At 36.2% G+C, this 22,053-nt stretch overlaps 1 protein-coding gene across 3 annotated transcripts in view; it reads left to right on the forward strand.

Annotated features, from left to right (window-relative positions):
• Window positions 1-1,103: 1,103 nt before the first annotated feature.
• The window catches only part of LOC134663255 (sphingomyelin phosphodiesterase), a 29,259-nt gene continuing 8,309 nt past the window's right edge, over window positions 1,104-22,053 (forward strand). For all 3 annotated transcript variants that reach the window (XM_063519665.1, XM_063519666.1, XM_063519664.1), the window contains exons 1-4: window positions 1,104-1,389; window positions 18,819-18,916; window positions 21,076-21,554; window positions 21,725-21,956. In XM_063519665.1, the coding sequence (XP_063375735.1) occupies window positions 18,844-18,916; window positions 21,076-21,554; window positions 21,725-21,956 (784 nt within the window). In that variant the 5' untranslated portion in view covers window positions 1,104-1,389; window positions 18,819-18,843. The remainder of the gene's footprint in view (window positions 1,390-18,818; window positions 18,917-21,075; window positions 21,555-21,724; window positions 21,957-22,053) is intronic.

Here is a 22,053-nt window from a genome sequence, read left to right on the forward strand (position 1 = left end):
TTTGGTCATAATCTGAGCAGTTTTCATTTCAAGGGTACCTATTTCATTTTGCCCTTTTTTGGTGAAGGGTTATAGGTAAGTTGTAAGTTATAACGGTACATAGCAGTGGTTAAGTAAATTATATCTATTGTATTAGGTAGGTAAGTATACCATGTCTCCAACTATGTCATTCCAAGTCAATGCCCTTCGGGTTAACCTTCGTCCTTGCGACTTGGCAAAGAACTGCATCGGCTATGGGCTTTCTAAACATTATGACTGTGAGCTCGACCCTAACATAACTTAATTGATCTCGAGACTCGTCAAATGAATGGGTAATCGGCGGTCAGACGTGTGTATTACCTATAGGTACATATTATTGGGACTGTGTGGTGTGGATGCGAAAAAGACATTTTGGCTGGTGGAATTGACTTTTAAGTGATGATTCTGAATGATTAAATATTTAACAGCGTTCATTTGGATTTGATTTGTAACGTTGCACAGTTAGTATTTTTTTCGCGTTGGTGTGGTGTAAGGTGTAAACAATTGTTTCAGTCGGTAGCAAAGTTTATTTAACCCTTGAAACTCTGACAACGCGCAAGTTTCCATTTTCGAACCAAACGCTCCTGGTTCAATTTTGGGATCTTTCACTTGTGTGGTTATCAATATTAGAACGAGGGGTTAAACAACAACTTTGTCTCCTTGTAAAACAAATACTTATTTTTAAATAGGCTTAACCGTTCGTATGCCTTGTTCCGTACACCTACGTACCACACAATTTGGACTGTAATATAAAATTTTAATTCAGTAGCAAATTTTAAACAAAGGCATACGAAGGGGAATGGTCTCCGGTTCAAACGTGTTATTTTATTATTCTTGTTAGACTGACATAACAAGGCGCTGTTCACTTTCCTCATTGTTTTAGGAAGTCAATGGTCGTACGTTAGTGAATGACGTCGCGTGCGTGCGCTGAACGCGCGAGTGCGTCGAGTTTCAGGCGCTGCCCGTGCAGCTGGTGCAGACATCAGCATCTCCCTGGTCTGGTGCATAGCGAAATACCTTGCCCGCCGTGCGGGCCGAAGCCCAACACGCAATCAAAACTGAGCGCATCGCATCAAGCACAACTCTCACTGCGCGCGCCGCGTGCGGTTGTGGTCACTTGCCTCCACTCCTCGCTTCGCTCACCCGACTCGGACACACACTCAGTGTACTTGCACACAGCGATCCGTATGCGCGTTTCAACGTACATCGCGCAGTTTCTCTCGTAAATAATTAGTATGTGAATGCGACGTGTATTTGTTCAACACGAAAACGAGTGAAATGGTGTGGATTCGCTGATCAGCGCGCGTTCGCTTCATCTTGCACTTGGACTGACTTCATGAGGAACTGGTCGAAATATCCTGTTTTGCTTAGGTGAGCTAAATACGTTGATTAAGGGTTCTTGTAAGTGCAATGGTTGTTCCGCGATCTTTAAAGATGATGCTTCATAACATTGTTGCTTAATACCAGTTAGAAGTCAATGTTATTAGCACTGCGAGGTGTGTAGGTCAGATAATCAGATGTCCCACTTGTCAACAACGGGCGGCATCAAGTCACCAAACAGACTGGCGAACTGTTGTTAACTGTTAGTTCGTGCCGGTTTATTGGCTACGATATTTTAGAGGGCATTCTATTTTACACTTTCCGCCAAGTTTTGCACTTATAATCAACGGTTTAAGTTTTTGTATAAGCAAAAACGTGGTCAAGGGTGACTTGTTCAAACATTTACGTACTCTTTTTACTGCTGCAAGTAGTAGGGAGGTAATTTAATTAAGTATGTCGTCAGTTTATTAGTTTACCTAGGTACTCAGTTAAAATATAGGTAACTAGCGACCCTAGGGTTAACAAATTATACAAAAACCTTCCTCTTGAATAACTCTATCTATTTAAAAAAACCGCATCAAAATCCGTTGCGTAGTTTTAAAGATCTAAATCTAAGCATTTCATACATACATACAGACAGACAGACAGACAGACAGCGGGAAACGACTTTGTTTTATACTATGTAGTGAAGACATTAACCTAACACAATAAATAGTAAAGTACCTTTGGCTTTTACGAGCCATATTATTCGCCTGGTTAAACATTTTAATTAATTGTGCTGGCATTGACTGAAAGAACAATGATTACCTTCCTCAATATATGTACGTAAATAATTATAGAATTTAAAGGCAAACGGTAATTTTTAATTTCCATTATTCCAATAATTATGTTTGACGTTTGTTTTTCCTCGATGATTGTATAATAATAACACAGTGTACCTAATGAATGAGAACGTTTATTTCCGTATGTTTTCAACTGAAAGCGGCGAATATAATCATTACCGTTGTCGTGTTGTGTGACGCGGTATCTCCGTTTATTATCAAAAAAAGTGAAATGCCTTGTTCAGCGTTTCTTATGGAGTATATTGTATTCAATTATGGCGCGTGATAGCTCCGAAGACAATCCAGTTAGTTCGAGCTAAGTGTCGCTAAGCCGAAGACTAGTCGGCTCGACTTTCTCGTAGGTACTTACTTACTTTGGGCCCGATTCGGATTTTGTAATAGACATCTATTAGATATCTCTTAGACATCGCCAAGATACGATAACGATATGTTTAAGATCTAACCTGTCAAATTTGACATTTCCGCCATTCTGGAGATACTCTTGAACGATTGCCACAAGATATTACTTAGAAATCTAATTCACATCTAATAGATATCTAACACGATCTATCGTAAAAGTGACATTGGTTGCCCGAATTGCGCTGCAAAAGAGAACTAAGTAGTTGAAATCTAAACTATAACGTATCTAGAATGGATCTAGTACGTGTCGTCTCTTGTGAATATCTTGAAGTTCGAATACGGCAGTTTAGTACTTAGAAATTATGACGGCGACACGGCCAGCGCACCCTATCGGCACGACATAGTCGCGCGACGATACAAAATAGCAGCTTAAACTGATATTGTTGCTGATAACGAGAATTAGGAAGAATAAGCCGACATCAGTTTGAAGAAATAATTTGGATTCCGGCGAATTTAATAAAAATATGACTGAAAAGGTATGGAGCTACGTAATTAAAGATTTATAAGATACCGCTTAGTCTCGTGAAATACATGCCCGTCGTTATCAGTTTTCTCTCTCTAATTCTGCATATTAAATCAGAAACGTAGCAATTGTTTACATAAACATACTAATAATGCTGCCTGTATGTGAAAAGTAAATTAATAGTAAGTACATATACACCTACATTACGATAAAATACAAAGTGTGAATAACAGGAAATTCGAAACTAAGTGGCGATAAATTAAAACACGACCGAAGGAAGTGTTTTAAATCGACAGGCGGTGGCAAAATTTGTTAAAGCTTCGTGCCTTGAAACCCTCGCAATACTCAAGATTCCATTTTGGAATCTTTCGCTAGCTCGGGTATCAGCGCGAGAGGTTAAACAACAACTTAATTTGCCCCCTTGTAAAATAACTATTTCTATTTTGTTACATCATACCTAACTATGCCAAACATATTTTACCCGATAATGTTGCTTTTTCCTTGGCTGCTTTTGCTACACGCAGGTGACACCTTCGAAGTTTGGCTACGCTTTTGTACGGATTTAAACGGAATACAATAGGAAACATAAATAAGGTTATCTTTTTCTCGAATTAGGTATTTTGTAATAATTTGTCTGCGGAGATTATGATAACTATTTACAATCGTAAAACAATATATTTATATAAAAAAAAATTATATAGAAGTTGTTAATTCGACTACATTTTTTTTAAATATAGAAGTTGTTAATTCGACTCTAGGACATTTTAAGACACGCTGAGGTAATTTAGTACTAGCTGAATACTTGGAACATGTCTGCGAGTGTAAAGTCGGTATTTATTACAACATCTGCCTCTCTGTAAGTGTTGAGACATTATAAATTCATGTCATCCTTTAGGCACGGCAGCTACTTTCTTTCTGGCAGCCGAAAGAGGTTAACGGCGAATTTGGATGTGCCGCGAATCGCAAGCTTATCTGTACTGTAGCAGCATATAAATTTAAATAGTGTTGTGTTCTAGTTATATTGATATGTTTTTTCGTACGAATAAAATAGGGAGACCAAGATCAGAGGCATAGGTATTAACAACATTATATATTCCGTTGCAAAACTCTGGGAGGCATATTATAAAACAAGACTATATTTTTAGTAATCAGAAACATCTACGAACGATTCACAATACTCAGAAATAAAACTATAAGGACTCGCGAGTTCAAGTCTCACCCGCGACAGTGACTTTTCCAGCTTGCTTTTATATTTACGCATTCTATTGTTTTTCTGTTTACAAATACTTAACTATTTAAAAATCGCTTCCCTGTCTGTCTGTCTGTATGCTTAGATCTTTAAAACTACGCAACGGATTTTGATGCGGTTTTTTTTAATAGATAGAGTGATTCAAGAGGAAGGTTTATGTATAATTTGTTAATCCGTGCGAAGCCGGGGCGGGTCGCTAGTACCTAATGTACAGCGAACTGCAAAATAACATGGATATTTATTATGAATGGAATTCATTCATAAACTGAGTGAGAATACTTCCATCTGGGGGTACGGCAGTGCCCCCGCCAAGTCGAGCAAAACAAAGAGGCACGCAGCCGAGCCGTACCATCCTTTTCTCGAAGCGATTCAGGCCATTTTCGACGTCCTGTAATTTTGTGCTGGCTGAACATATAGGGCTTAACATGCTTAAGATACATTCTCAAAAACATTAAATCTGAACTTGTAGTTTAAGAATTATTGTACGTCAAAGTTCCTTAGTTTCGATACTGACACACTCACTCACTCACTTATACCATAGAGAAAAAAATACATAGAGTGCTCACTCCATACATCAGTTTTAGTACCAAAAAGACTATTAGCATCTAGCTTCGAGTAGCGGAACTATCAGTACTGCTACTTGACAATAGATGTAGCAGTACTGATAGTTCCGCTACTCGATGCTAGATGTAGACACTGAAATTAATAGTCTGAACTGATGTATGGAGTGAGCACTCTTGTCTTTATTTCTCTATGCTTATACACTCACCGATCATCATTCTCGATCTCATACTTCTAGCACACCCACAAGTTTAAAATTTTAAACATAAGTAGTTTTTAGCTTATCAAGCCATAGAAAACCTAAAAATATTGCAATATCAGTCACGTTTTAAAGATCTAAGAACTGCATAAGTAAGTTTGTAATCCCATATAAATATATGATATTACAAAGTTACTGTTGCAGTTCCTACAAATAGTAGGTAAAGTAAAGGTACACAACGATGTGAGTATGAATGAAGATGCGTTTAAATATGACATGTGTATACATAGTATGGGTATGAGTACCCTAAAAGAAGGGCTGTCTACAAAAAGAGATGAGATCCCATCAAAAACATTACATGTAAAAATGGTGCCAGTCTCGCACCGCTTTTACTACAAAAAAGTTTTGAGATATAATGTGAAACCAAGTCGGTTATTTTAATCAGTGCCAGGGGGTGTTAAAACCGTATCAATAAGATATCTTTAATTTGTAATACATATAATGACTTGGCAATCGCACATAATGCTTTACTCGTACCGTTCTCGTAAATATGTGTAATGCTCAAACTGCAATTAGCGCTAGCGTTATGTTCAATTAGGTGTCGATGATCCTTATGTCATTATGCAGCCGTTAATAACACCTTGGTACCTAAATATCTTCTTTATGGTTGTGAGAATACTGATAATATAGGCCACGAAACCACACATTTCGAAAATCGCGAATCTCGACCTCTCCATAGAGAAATATAGTAAGACAAGATTGCTCACTCCATACATCAGTTCAGACTATTAATTTCAGTGTCTACATCTAGCATCGAGTAGCGGAACTATCAGTACTGCTACTTGACAATAGATGTAGCACCGACCGGAAAGTCTTATCTCAACAGCATAAGACTTTCCGTTCGGTGCTTACATCTATTGTCAAGTAGCAGTACTGATAGTTCCGCTACTCGATGCTAGATGCTAATAGTCTTTTTGGTACTAAAACTGATGTATGGAGTGAGCACTCTATGTATTTTTTTCTCTATGACCTCTCTTTCGACCCTGACAATGAAATATCAATACATTTTAACCTAGGGTCCTAGGCCGCGGTTTGCATTGCATTGTTTTCTTGTGTGTTTTGAGAAAAATAATTTTGTACGTACCTTGATGGAAACATAAATACACGGCCGTTGTAGTACTTGTATTACTGAATCGCGATTAGAAAGGGATTGAGATAGCTGTCAATCCATATTGATTTTGACGTAAGTGTATGGAAATCTGTTATTTCTAATCCCTTTCTGATCGCGGCATGATAATAGTAGGTAGCGTAGTAAGTACAATTGTAACGATATCAGTCAATATTAAGTATAACTATCTAACTATTTAATAATAATTTTATCAGCATGTTTTCAAACAAGGAAGACTACTATTATTAGCTCGTGTATGAAAACAGGGTTGAGGTCGGGTATACAAATACGCACTTATAAGTAGGCTAGTCAATCTGCTACGGTTAGTCACTCGCTAACGTGCTTCAATTAATTACGAGGTAGGTAATAGATTTATTCACACAGTTTTCCGTTCCTGATACACTAGGTACCTACGTCAGATTTCTTTGTTTCTTTGTCTTTTCATCGATTCGGGAAATTGATGAGTCTTGTTTTCAGGGTTAAGTCTCGCTCGACACATGAATATCTGCCTACATCTGAAAAAATGTTTTAAATCATCAAAAAAGTCAATAAATAATTATTAACTTTTTGTTAAACCTTTGTGATTTCCTTACGGACTATATTAGGTTAATCGAGTTATATACCGAAATAGGCTATGTGCAGTGCAGTGTGTAGATATATGAATAATATGAACGATTAAGTTCTGTATTGCAAGCCACGCACAACTTGAATAAAAATATTCCCATTGAAATTGACAATGGTTAACTGGTAGAGAATGCCTTAAGGAATTCAGTCAGCTGTTTGTGCAATTTTGGGTCGTGCCATAAAGTTTAATAAAAATAGATTAGGTAGGTACTGAAACAGGTACTTATAGTTACATATTTACTCAGGTAAGTACTACATAAACTACTTAATGCTTAATGCTGTTTTTAATTACCGAGAAATAGTTTGAATGATTTGGACTATTTATTTCAAAATATCATTTATTTTGTAAATTAGGCGCATTGTTTACATTCAAATTACATTGTGCCTTTTTATAAATGTTATCTGGAATACATTGAGATGATTGTTCATTTGCTAGAGGTTACGGTTTTTATCGGACGTCTCTGCGAGCGCCGGGCCACAAGGGGTCAATTGTCGCCTGATTTTCTATTAACTTCATTTAATTAGAGCTCGGTGTTGTGTATTTATTTAACAAATGACTATCATCTATTTTCCATGGTCCATGTTTACATAAACTTCAGATATGTTCTCATCATAATAATTAATTGTCCTAATTTAATTTTTGAATACGTGTTTGGTTTTGACGTTTATGTTAGACTAGCTGTTGCCCGCGACTTCGTACGCGTGGATTTGTACATTAGCTTAGAACATTAAGTATGCAGCAAAAGATAGCAGTAGGGACGGTTAATCATTTGTTAAGTATTATACAACTTAATTATTAGATTTGTCTTTCACAACCTGGCTACGAAGTTTCAAGCCCCAAACTGAATAAAATTGTTCTCGATATAATCCCTCTCAACCCCCAGGAGATTTTCAAGTCCACTAATTAATAAAACCTACTACGTAACTACCTATTTACGAAGCTAGAAATTCCAAGGTTTAAATAAAATTTGAAACCTCTACCAACCTTACAACCCCTTTTTTAAACCTTTTAGGGGATGATTTTTTAAAAACACTAAAATCACTTTTCTTGTATTCTAATAATATGCCTTTATACAACGATTCAAGTCCCGCACTCAAATAAATGTTTGACCTCCAAACAAATTTTCAAACCCTTGTTCACCACTTTGGGGGATGAATTATCAAAAATTCTGAAATTAGTTTTCTTTTCTTTTTATAAAATACCTTTTTACGAAGTTTCAAGTTCCTAGTTTAAAAAAAAATTTGAACCCTATACAAACCTTCAACCGTTTTAAGGGATGAATCTTTATAAACGCTGAAATTACTTTTCTTGTGTTCTAATAATATGGCTTTGTACAAAGACTCAAGTCCCGCACTCTCACAAATATTTGATTTCCATACAAACTTTCAACCCCCTTTTCACCACCTCAGAAGATGAATTTTAAAAAACGCTTAAAAGTAGTTTTCTTCTCTTTTAATGAAATAACTTTTCACGAAGTTTCAAGTTCCTAGCTTTAAATCAAATTTGAACCCTATACAAACTTTCATCCCCTTTTGGGCCCTTTTAGGAGATTCGTTTTTAAAAACGCTGAAAACACTTTTCTCGTATTCTAAAAATATGTCATTATACAAAGATTCAAGTCCCGCACTTAAAAAAATTTTTGACCTCCATACAAATTTTCAACCCCTTTTTCACCACCGTAAAGGATGAATTTTGAAAAACGCTGAAATTGGTTTTCTTCTCTTTTAATGAAATAACTTTTTGCGAAGTTACAAATTCGTAGCTTAAAATAAACTTTAAACCCTTTACAATCTTTCAACCCCTTTTTAACCCTTTTAAGGGACGAATTTTAAAAAACGCTGAAATAACTTTTCTTGTGTTCTAATAATATGGCTTTATACAAAGATTCAAATCCCGCACTGTCAAAAATATTTGATCTCCATACAAACTTTCAACCCCTTTTTCACCACCTTGTGGGATGAATTTTTAAAAACGCTGAAATTCTTTTTCTTGAGTTCTAATAATATGGCTTTATACAAAGATTCAAGTCCCGCACTCTCAAAAATATTTGATCTCCATACAAACTTTCAACCCCTTTTTCACCACCTTGGGGGATGAATTTTTAAAAACGCTGAAATTATTTTTCTTGAGTTCTAATAATACGGCTTTATACAAAGATTCAAGTCCCGCACTCTCAAAAATATTTGATCTCCACACAAACTTTCAACCCCTTTTTCACCACCTTAGGGGGCGAATATTTAAAAATGCTGAAATTAGTTTTCTTGTTTTATAATTTAATACCTTTTCACAAAGTTTCAAGGTCCTAGCTTAAAATAAAATGTGCACCCCAAGACAAACTTTCATCCCCTTTTTAACCCCCTTAGGGGTTGAAATTTTAATAACATTCAAATAATGTTATTTTGCTATCTTATGTTATGCCTTTATAAGAAGTTTTAAAGAATTTGTAATGGATTCCATCTTTCAACCCCTTTTTAACCCTGTTAGGGGATGAATTTTTAAAGACGCTAAAATTACTTTTCTTATTTTCTAATAATATGGCTTTGTACAAAGATTAAAGTCCCGCGCTCAAAAAAATGTTTCATATCCATACAAACTTTCAACCCCTTTTTCACCACCTTAGGGGATGAATTTTCAAAAACGCTGAAATTAGTTTTCGTGTATTTTAATAATATATCTTTTTACGAAGTTTCAATTTCCTAGCTCAAAATAAAACTTGAACCCCATACAAACTTTCATCCCCTTTTTAACCCCCTTAGGGTTTGAATTTCTCAAAATCGCTTCTTAGCTCTTATACATTTTATAAATGCAACCTAGTGTCCAAATTTCAACTTTCTAGCGTTTGTAGTTTCGGCTCTGCGTTGATGAGTCAGTCAGTCAGTCAGTCAGTCAGTCAATCAGTCAGGACACGTGCATTTATATATATAGATAAACATATAGAGAAAAGTACTTGATATTTAGACAATGTATGGAATAACAAGCTTACCATTTATATGTGTAAATAACTTGAAAAGTAGCTCATCAAAACCACAAACACAACGCAAGAAGACACGAGCAGAGCATTTTAATGTTAGTATGTTTTACCGGCATCCAGACCGGCCACTAACACTATTTATACGCGACAGTGATTCGCTTTATAGATAGCTGGGGCGAAGCGTCTTAAACACTGAATGTGAATATCAAATGAGAAAATCTTCTCGCGCGATCTCTGAACAGACGCTGCCCGCAGCGCGCACCCGACTAACCTATGCCATTTAGGTACACACCAAAATACATAATGTGACTCCTATCTGACTTAATTGACTTATCATTGTTATTATGCATTAGTTATTAAATTTGATTTCTTAATCAAAAGTTTATCAAATTTATGGTTTATTCCAGATACCGTTTCTATGAGTATTTTTATCTCTTCTCTGATATAGAAGTTTATGTTTTTGTATTCTACTTATGTTGCAATTTGAAAATAAATGTATATTCTACGCTTATTAAGACAGTACCTATCTTAGAATTTCTGAAGCCACCTATAGAAACACCGACTCATTAAAAAGTTGCCGTTCATGTAAGACGAAGGAGTCAAAACCAATTTATAGTTGAAAGTGAATTCTGAGCTCAATAAGTCGCGTGTTAGAATTAAGTTAATCGGCAAAACTGATTAACAGTTTGCTACACGAGGCACGTGCGCCGCTGCTTTGTCAGTGGGACAGCATGCATATGAAAGCATGCTTGATGATATTATCTGCCCGCCCTAGTAGTGCTCACACTAAAAACTGCAATAGGCTAATTTTTCATTTAAAATATGCAATTGGGGTAATGGAAAATTAAATATTAATTAAAGTTTTAAAATCTTCTATTATTGGTACTTAACTCTCTCTTAAGATTCTCTCGCGAGTTCTCTCTTATGTTAGCACGCATTTTCAATCCTTTTAGACGTTTCCCAATGTTTCTATTTTTTACGGGAGCATGTGATTATTTAAACACTTTTGATAAAAGTTTTGATAATTATTTCAAAATCTAGCTCTTTCATTCCACTGTTAACTGTCACACGTAGTAAAAACACTGCGTTGCTGGTGCCAACACCATGGTGTTAAGATACAATGTTTTGGTAGCGTGAGAGCGTAGAGCCGATGTATGAATATGATTTTTCCTTGCACGTGGATGGCGCTAACAATTATAATGCATTCCGATGAGAGCCTTGGGAGTTCGGGTATCGGGAGAAAGTGAGTTCGATGAACTAGTTGTAAATGAAAGTTGTTCAACAAAGGGAGTCTGGATCGGGTAGAGATCCAGAAAGTAAAAGGTCACGCCTGTCGGGATGAATGAACGTTAATTGTAAAGAAAGCAATTCACGGCAATACTGATGTACCTACCAACAAACACGTTTTTTGTAGAGGTTAAAATGTATTTCGACTGATTCGGTGGTGGCTGGATCCTTGATTTTATGAGTGGTTAATAGATTCTACTTACGATCATATTCAAATTTATGTTTAACAATCAAACTTAATTAACCACAAATGGAATCATGCACGACAGGGGAAATATTAATTAGTAAATTTAAGTAAATAATATTTGTCATCGTGATAAGTGAGGGAAATTATTAGTGACGATTTGTTACGCTTATTATTTACCTGTTCTTCCATTATTAGACGAGTAGATCAATTAAATTAACACATAATAGCGATGGCTTGCACATTTTATAAGGCTTGCATAAGAATCATAACAGTAGCTATAGGCGCAACTTTCTACATCTTACGTACTATAACGGAACTGTACAGTCACCAGCATAAATAAATGACTATGGGCAGCCGTGCAAAAATATCTGATGCTCCATTGGAGGCATAAGTATATGACGACACTGCCTCGGTAAAAATATGTGATCCTTTGTGACCAGCAAAAATATCGTTAGTCCGTATCCGCATAAATATCGGATCGGGTCGCTTAAAAATATTTGATTACTCATAAAATTCAAAATTATGTGATTACTCTCATCTGGAATAAATATCTCTCCACTGTAAAAGCAAATACATCGGATGGACGACAGACCGCCTATTTATCTGACACGTTGGAAAATCACAAATATGTTATCGCCCTTTAAAAACGAACCCATACATGTTTGGTATAGAGCCGTAAATTGTATAAAGTGATTTGACAATTCACGAAAAGAGTGCCGACTTGTCATTGTATATGTCTGTCTCACATTATATTCTATCATCGATTTGACGGAATAAACTGGATATAATTTTGAATTGTAACGTATTGCAATCATGAATCTAGTATATAACTGGATCTGGCATGAGGGGTGGGGGAAATGACAAAACGGGATAGTCTTATGTATCTTTCAGTAGGAGTAGCAGCGAAAGCGCTATTATTGTTTGTCCTTGTCAGTCTCACAGGTTGACCTCTTCATCATTCTTTTTTATGTAAGAAGGAGGTTTATTACACTTTGTCTATTAAAAGTCTACCTGAATTATGTCACAATTTAAAATTGCAAATGAAATATGTGAGACAGACATATGCAATGACAAGTCTGCACTCTTTTCGTAAATTGTCAAATCACTTCAAACAATGTAAGGCTCTATGCTATCCAGGTATGGTTCGTTTTTGCCGATTGATGACATATTTGTGATTTTCCAACGTGTCAGATATATAGGCGGTCCGTCTGCCATCCGATGTATTTGCATTCACATTGGAGAGATATTTATGCCAGATGAGAGTAATCACATAATCTTGATTTTTATGAGTAATCAAATATTTTTAAGCGATCCGATCCGATATTTATGGGGATACAGAGTAACGATGTTTTTGCCGGCCACAAAGCATCACATATTTTTACCGAGGTAGTGTCGTCATATACTTATGCCTCCAATGGAGCATCAGATATTTTTGCACGGCTGCCCACAGTCATATATTTTTGCTGGTGACTGTACTATAGCAAAATTCTTTACAGTATCCGGGCGAACGAAGAACGTGCGACCTTAGGTCAGGACAGGAAGATGTAAACATGTACCTATACCTAATTATAAAGTGCATAGCCAATATGCAGAACGTATAACAACGTCTATTGATATTATGATTATTTTTAAATTAGTTTAGGTAATATCAGGTACCTACCCATAATATATAATTTGTGAGTCCATGGAGGTCTATCTGAATAGTATATAGAATAGCATATAACCCAGGGATATATCGCAACCAGTTTTTTGCAAAAACGTCGAAATAACCATATTTTCCGAATTATTGTATACCCAAAATGTAGGACTCAGTTGTGTTTTTGGTAAGGACTTCGTATTATTAGATTGCCAAATTATAAATGAAATACGAAAAAAGTAAAGAACGAAAAAATAACGTTTTCGTTCCCATACAAAAAATACCGGTATCCGACCTCTGATATAACCATTACAAATTAATAACAAGAAATTACTTTGTGAATAGTTCAGCACTAGATACCTACCTATTCTGTGTTAGTTAACGACCTATCGAGTACCTATACTACATACTTTGTACATTTTATTAGTTATGTAGTTTGAGAAAACCAGGTAGTGGAGTACGTCCGCCGGAAGACTGGCTATACGCTGAGGGTGCACCAGCTACAGTCGCGTCACTATGTGCACTTCAGTTCATAATTTGTGGTGCGCGTGCCGCGGCCGCTGCGGACACCATCGCAAGCGCGGACTTGTGGCCGAAGGGCGTGGTGTTTCGACGGCTCCGGGGCAACCTGCCGAACCCCACGCCGAGTCAGACGACGCTACGGAGCCACGCTGTTACGTCGTCGCACAAATCTAATATTTAGTTAATTTCATTTTTATGTATATTGTTTTTCTTTGTATCTTTTCTTTTATATATTGTAGTTTCACAGTGCCTTGGTTTTATACTGTAATGCTGTGTTACTTATTTGATCAATAAATAAATAAATAATAGTAATAATATTGTCTAGCAATTTTGCAAATTGTATTATAGGTAATTATTTTAATGACACGTATATTTTTTATTTATATTGAATACAGAAATCCTTTCGTAATTGCTTCTCCGCCATCCGCATTCCGCATGTTTTATGTAGGTTTTTTTACTGCAATTTTATGCAACACATTTTGAATAGGATAAGTAATTACCACATAAGTGTGTAGTGGGTACCTAATAATCGTATTGTCACGTTGTATTGATTAAATACGTAGTTGGTTTCAATTACCTGTATCATTTATAATTGCGTAGATGCTTGTGTAATTGCGTCTCCGCAATCCGCATGCGTACTGTAGGATTTTTCCTAGCAGGTGGACCGGCTATCTCTCCATACCGACCGCAATAAGTGTCTAGTGGCCGGACTAGTTTCGATCCTCAGTTGACTGTTTTAGAAAATTAGAAGCGAGACAACTTATAAGTGAGGGTTAGTTGCGGAAGAAAATAAAAAGTAATTTCTCACACTGTCATTACTTTCATGGATCCGTATGTAATTTTCGATCAAGAAAATGCCTATATGTATGTAAAAAGGAAAGAACGCCCACGTTATGTAGTCGAATTTTATTATTCTCGTAACAAAGTATCGTATATGCACGAAAGAAAGTTGTTTAAGTATGCAGATTGGAGATAGTCCTTGTAGCCGGCGAAACTTGCATCTTGCGTGAGTGCGTCACATTGCCGGCATCGGCATTGTAGTCATAAATGTAACCAGGAGGCCAATTCAAACTAACATTCCGACATCCAAATTATGTCATTTAGTTATCATTCGCGTGTGAATTTCGGTCGTACTTATCCGTACATGTATTCGCGCGATAGAAACGCACGGGAACATGATAGGTACAATTTAAACGTCAAAATGTATCGGTCAATTTTACAGCTTAAGTACCTCACGATCAGGGACTGTAATCCGCTGATTCAGCAGATAAGAGTAGGTATAACACTTTAATCGTCGTAATAGTGGATTCTATGAGTTTTTCTTTGGGTTTTAGCCATCAGCCATCGTTTTAAAGATATTATTTTATTACTTTGTCGGTTTCGAATCCTTGTTGGTAACGGAACCCTAAAAAGTAAACAAAACTTACTTATTACTTTGAATTTTCTTGCTTATACATATTTAGGTATTTGAGTGTACCTGTTCGGTAATAATTTGTTGAACGTTTCTTAAATTTTTGACTTTACTAAACCTTGAAAAAATATTCAATGTTAGTATGTCTCACAACAGTTTAAATTCGATTGTTTACTAAACCTTGTATTGTAACCTATCTACTGAAAACCGTAAGAAGATGTACCTACAGTAGAAAGTTAAAAGTTCAATTCGTTTCATTTTGTTTTAGTGTTAGCAGGCTAGGTCACGGGGAAATTAAGTATTATCGAATTATTACGCGGGCCAGTCTTAAACTCTAACTGTAACTTCGATTGACTATTGTATTGTAAACAATGTAACATTGTTATGCAACGTGATTAAACCATTTCATTCTGAATTAGCCATCGGTAAAATCTTCTAACGAGTGAAACTGAAAACTAATTTTATTACAATAATACCTAATATCTGGGAGACCGAGCTTTGCTCGGAAAACATATAAAAACTCAAAAATGCGCGTTTTTCAGAGATAATACCTAGATCGATTTTTCGCCCCCGAAAACCCCCATATAGTAAATTTCATCGAAATCGTTAGAGCCGTTTCCGAGATCCTCGAAATATATCTATAAATAAATATACATATAAATAAATAAATATACAAGAAATGCTCATTAAAGGTATTAGATTAGATACTCTATGGGAACTATTTGACTCAACAGAGTTACAGCCCGTCACTCGGGAAAACATATAATTATATATTAATTATTGCGATTATCATAAGTCAACTTCAGTGATCGTAAATGAAAAAAATGACCTGTGTGGTAGCCACGTCACGATCGCTCACTCTGACAAGTCGAATAGGTCCCAGAGTCATCATTAACCGTTGTAGCGATTGTTTTTTTTTCGATTGGTTTCAATTTCCAATTTTTGATGATTTTGTTCAAATGTGCGTTGATATCTTTAGTTTCTTCGACAAAAAAACCTGACCTAGTGTAATAATAAGGTTTCTTTTCCATATCTGCAAAACGCTAATAGTTTTAATGAATCACCTTAAATGCTAATAAAATAATATCATTTAGAATATTAAATAAAACATATCAGACCTTAACCTTAAACCTCTCTTTTTAGGTTCTTATCTTAGCCCGTTTCTACACTTGTAAGTTTTACTTACGTAAGTAGGGACACAGCTATACTAGAGAATGAGAGATGAATATCGTTATCTCATTCTAACAAATAGCTTTGTCCCTACTTACGTAAGTAAAACTTACAAGTGTAGAAACGGGCTTACATTACATATACCTACTACCTATGAATGAATTGTAAAGTGTTGGAAGCAAAATTCATAGACTCAAATAGTTATTTCCTTAAAAAAGATGAACAGTCTCATGAAGTTATTTTAAAAAAGTTTTTGATATCTGACGAAAATAACGAATCGCCATTTCTTAAAATATGGGCACTTGTTAATCTTGTTATATTATTATGGGTTTTCCTTAAAATGACTCACGTAACTTTTTCTCTTGGAAAGCACCATGTCCGGGTCCGGGTCGAAACTGGCTTCGGAAATTATGATAAATTATGAATTTTGTCGTTTTTTTGTGCTTTAGGTATACATAAACGTTATTCTAGTCATAAGCCCGTTTAGTATTATCTAATACTAAAAAACCTGTAAATCTTTACAGCTACATAATTTAAGCGCCCTCTGTAGGGAGATATACCATTAGTTGCTGTACCTACTCTTCCTTATATTCTTAATTCATTCAAATTACTTTCATACTTAGACAAAATTAGCCACATTGACCTTAGGTAAGTTTCATAGGGAGCCACAAGAAGGAAGCATGAAAGGGACAAGTAAAGCTACAGGGGAGACTTGGGTAGAATTTATATCCTCTAGCCGTTCATACGTCAAACCTTGCCAAGCAAAATGAAATTTTATTTTGTCAACACAAAGTTCAAATTAGAATGGAACAGGAGACCTTTTTATAGGTCTCTGGGCTAGAGGATATCGCGCGCGGGTCGCGTTTTCACGATTAACTCAAACCTTATCTACCTACCCATGAAACTGATTTTTTATGGCATGGTAACCAAGGCGTAGCAAATACATATTACCGATATACCGATACGCCGCTTCATCGCCCTCTACTCGGTGGGCGCGCGTTACCGTTTCCATTACATGTTGGATAAGGATGAAGAGTTTACGACTGACTGCTTGCATCGGATTATTTTACCACGGTAACAATGTGTCAATAAGCAGACTCACCGCGTGCGAATGTGCGATACAACCGTCACTTTCTTTGAAGCGAGTCAATGAAGCGCGGAGAAAGTGCCGACCTCCACGTCCGCGTACAGTCTGTAAAATCCGCTGACTCACACACGTACAGTAAATCACACATTGTTTTCCATTTTTTCTCAAATGACAAATGTGTACCGACTGCGTTCATGAGAAGGCGGCCCGCATCCGCAGAACCAACACTGGTCCATCGCTGAAACCGTAAAGCGATATGCGCCCATTCACTTTGGCTACCAGGTCTTCCTATTACCTAATTGAACTTTTATTATATAAGTAGTGCATTAAGTAGTACAGTCGTGACTTCTTAAAACTAAGCGGATCATATAAAAAGCAGAATAACGGCCAGTTTTTAAATTATATATTATTAATTTTCCAGAATCGGATTGTATTCTGCAGAAGGTGACAATATTTGAGTCTATATAGCACACATTTTAAAGGAGGAAAGTGGGTATATATAGTAATGTAATACGAGATGAGTTGTGACTCAAATTACATAAGCCATGTTTACGACGCGCGTGCCCATAGTCGTATGAAAGCTTTAGGTAGGTACCGGAAATATGGGTCCCGAGTTAATCTTCAACTTTTATTGCATACAACAATGATTGCTTTGAATTATGTAAAGCCTCGTTTAATAGGTCATGGATCGTCCGTTGTCCCACTTTCACTACATTTTCCCAAAGTAGAAAGACTTTTACTACCTACCGAATTATTTTATAACTATTTATTAGTAATGTAGTATAATGTTATTTCGTTCCATGAATTTATGGATTTATTCATAAATGTCAGTCTATTACAAAAAATATTTTACGACAATTACGAACTCACCCAAATAAAGTTGAGATTATTTACGAGTTTCACGGCAGGCGGGAAGAAAGTTTTCTGTACAGTCGAATGAAATACGAAAGTTGTATGAAACTTTTGAAATCTTAAACCTGTTTGTCTACCTACTTTTTTAAATTTGCGTGATTTGTGTTATCTAGACTTAAGTATTTTGAGAGCGAACTTAGTGTCGGTTTCGTTACGTCGTCATCTTGATGTCTTTGGATACATAATTAGTATTATAAAACTGCCGATAGCCTTTATTTGTCTTACTAGACGAAGGTCGACATCTTTTTTCTCAATACCCATGGATCAAAATACTAATATGTAAAATACCAAAGAGGCGTCCTATTTTTCAGCTGTGTAATTTGGTACCTACCTGTACCTATACTAGATTGTAAAACACTATGAGTACTATGACCTATACTCACCCAGAATGTACCTAATGTGATTCCGCCTATACACATATCTAATTCACTATAAGCTTGGTGGTTTGCCATGTCCGGGTAGACATATTCACAAGTACAATACTAGAATTTATTACTACTTACCTATAGTTATGACAAAGATATAAAGCAGTTGCCTTACTTACTTACATGTTGTTGGTTTCTAACCAAATTTCGGGATAATAAATGGATACCTATTTATCATCCCAAGTTTTATTTTATACCTCTATTCAACTCTATTGTGTGTGACTAATTGCATTTAGGTAAATACGTTCAACCATTTTTGCGTGATTTAGTAACAAATCTCCATCATCATGACACTTTTATAATTAGGTAGCTATGTATTAATGTGAAATAATATTGTTACCTGCATAATGATATTTATTGTTTCAGATAACTTCTTTCTTCACCTTCAGTAATGATTATCAGAATACCATGGCTTTCGCTGCAGCTGATACTACTTAGTTCTGCTTACATCACTTTTGTATTAGGTATATCACAATTCAATTTAATTATTTATTTGTGTACAGTGGACGTTAAAGATATGTTTACACTTTTACAAAGTTGTCTGGAGCAACCAAATTAGCCTATATTTAAGGCAAAAAATTTGGAAAAGTAATTATCTTTAACGTCGTTTTATTTAATGGTGATTGGTGTATTGGGGTAAAAATATAAAAGTGCAACAAATACCACTTTTGTGATAATATGCAGCATAGGGGCTGATAAACTGAGAATAGCTGAAATCACTACGCACATATATACATAATATTAACATCTGGCATTTCCAATCGTGGATTTGTAATGGCACTTAAGCATCTGGTTATGTTATATAATATTGTTTGTAGTCGTCTGGTTACTGTGGAAAATATGACATAGAGTTAAGTTGTACGTACCATTACACCAGCTAACTAAAGAATACAAGTCATTGACTTTAAATTAATGTCAGCTTAGCTTAGTCATCAATCATTCATGTACCTATGTATATTCTATAAATACGCTTTAGGTACTTGCCCGATGTTACAATGCCACAATATAATCTACATGCTTGTTGTCGTAAAGAAAAATAGGGATTTGTCACTTTTAAATTCTATTGCCATTATTTTAACATTTAAATTTGAGAAACCAAGTATAGCCCCTTCTGAGGCCCTTCTGAGGTGAACTTTTCGCTTCAAACCTTAATCTTTCAGACAAAGGCCATTGGCTCTATTATCGCAGCGCCGCTAGCTCCAGACTTAGCACGTGCCAGTACAACATTCATATTGAAAAACAACCGGTATCGTCATAGTATTAAGGTTCAAATTTAATGTCACTGATATTCTAGATATTACGTTTTGGTAGTGTAGGACGATAGACCGCCCCGAAGCGGTACAAAATTATCTACTTTCAGTGATAGCTTAACAAGAAGATATGGGTATGTCTCTATAAATATTTAAAGAAAAGTTAACTATTTTAGATACTTTTGAACGCGAACTGTTGAGATAGGTAATCGTCTATATGGAAAAATATTCAAGGGGGGCAGATACTTTTGACGCGTTGTTTCATACTTTGCTATTGATGCTGACTGTACTATACAAGAATATAAGGCCAAATAGTAAGAAATTTGCGGATTTGAAACCACTTTATAGTTATAAGTGTTATAAGGTGTTATAACACTTATATCGTATGTATTATGTACTTATAGTCGGGAATGTCTTAATGAATACGGTTTAAATGGAAATTGAATTTAATATCTTGAGTTTTGTGTGCACTCTTCTATTCAATATGAGGGCTGTTAAATTTGGTCATCTGTTTCATACTAAAAGCATCTCATAGGCATTTGTCATATGGTAAATATTAGACAGCGAAGGTCTTCGATCAACACGGAAGGGATGCGGCATTCGCACTATTTCCCCTCTGCCTAGGTACAAGATCAACTGATCTAGCGCGGGTAATAAAACTAGTTGCGCTCGGATTTTTAACTAGACCGAGTCCAGACGCGCGAGTGAACACAGCAGCAGAAGAAATGCCTAATTGCTCGGTTTTTTGTTGTAAAAAGAGGTCGGGGACATCAAATTCACAAAAAGAAGATGTTACATTTCACACGTAATATTTTTTTTACATGTCATACGTTTTATTATATTTAAACACAATTATTATATTTTAGTCTCATGTAATTGCTGGATTTATCGATTTTTCTCGCCCAGTACAAATTGCGGATCGGTCGAGCAACAAATCCGACTTCTCATCTCTTGACGAAAATGTGTTACTGTGCGTGTTGTGACACTTGTGACTCGTCCATACACAAAAACAGATCGAGGTGTGCAAGATTTGTCTGTGTAGGGTGTCATTTTCTATGTATTTGTGTCGTCATTACAGATTGGATTTTGTATGCAACTGTGTGCACGTTCCCCCTCGCGAAAAATGGCAGAATGATTTGAATGTCAAGATATCGCTTGGGCCTATCCCTTCCGACCTGTCGGAAGCCCGTGTTGATCGCAGGCGAAGGTAGTTTAAATAAAATTACTCGTCAAAATTAGTAGTGGTATTTATCATATTATTATCGGTCTCCAACTAACACAAAAATACACACATACTTTGAGTAGGTACCTATTCATTTGAAAAAAAGTACGAGTAAGGCACAGGTGATAACAAAATACATATTCTCTTTCAGGTAACCCAATATTTCTCGATCAAAAATGGAACAAAAATCCCGTAATAAAATGGTCGCCCCCAATGGACAACTGGAACTGGACGACAGAACCTCGCAACCAGGAACTGTTCTTCATGCCTTCCAACCATGAGCACAAGCTGCCGCCGTCAGCGAACGAGACGGAACTAATTGCGCACATGGCTGCCCTGAAAAGAAATTACTCACGCCTTTTATGGGACAGCGATAAAAGCTCAAACTTGCCACTTTTTGTAGAAAAAGCCTTGAAGTTGCTCAATTTGAAGCAAGTTTACTATGAAGTAGAACACTCTGTGATGTCTAAAGTGTCGTGCACCGCGTGTAAAGCGGGCGCAGGTCTCCTCCAACACTACATACGCGCTGGCAAAAGCAATGAGGAAATCAATAAAATAATATACCAATTCTGCGTCTCCTTGAAAATACAGTCTGCCAGAGTGTGTGAGGGCATAACAAGACTCTTCGGGGTAAGACACGTTTCTATTTATTCAAACTATAAAATCTAAACGCAAACAAGCACTTACGTAACGTAGTAGGTATTTGAATGCTTGTGGTGTGCGGTTAACTGACTATACGATTAGACAGCACATTTCTTTGGCGATTACACATTTCTTTTCACACTTATTTTCACTTTCAGAGTGAAGTTGTATACGTACTGAAGCGTGTAACAATAGGACCCGACGAGATATGCAGCTTCGTCATAGGCGACGCTTGTGGGGACGTGTATAACCCTTACCATGAGTGGGAAGTTGCTTTTCCTCCGGTGCCGAAGCCAGCCGCGAAAGTCCTCGATATCCCGGTAGACAAGGCTCCGTCGTTCAAAGTTCTTCAGATTTCTGATACTCATTTCGATCCGTATTACGCTGAAGGTAATTATTTATATAAACAGAAATGCTCATCGTTTTAGGTCAAAATCGCTTGGCATTCTTTTAAACAGATACCTACTGTAGAAGAATGTCACGCGAT

This window comes from Cydia amplana, chromosome 4 (genome assembly GCF_948474715.1).
Source record: "Cydia amplana chromosome 4, ilCydAmpl1.1, whole genome shotgun sequence".
NCBI classification, from domain to species: Eukaryota; Metazoa; Arthropoda; class Insecta; order Lepidoptera; family Tortricidae; genus Cydia; species Cydia amplana.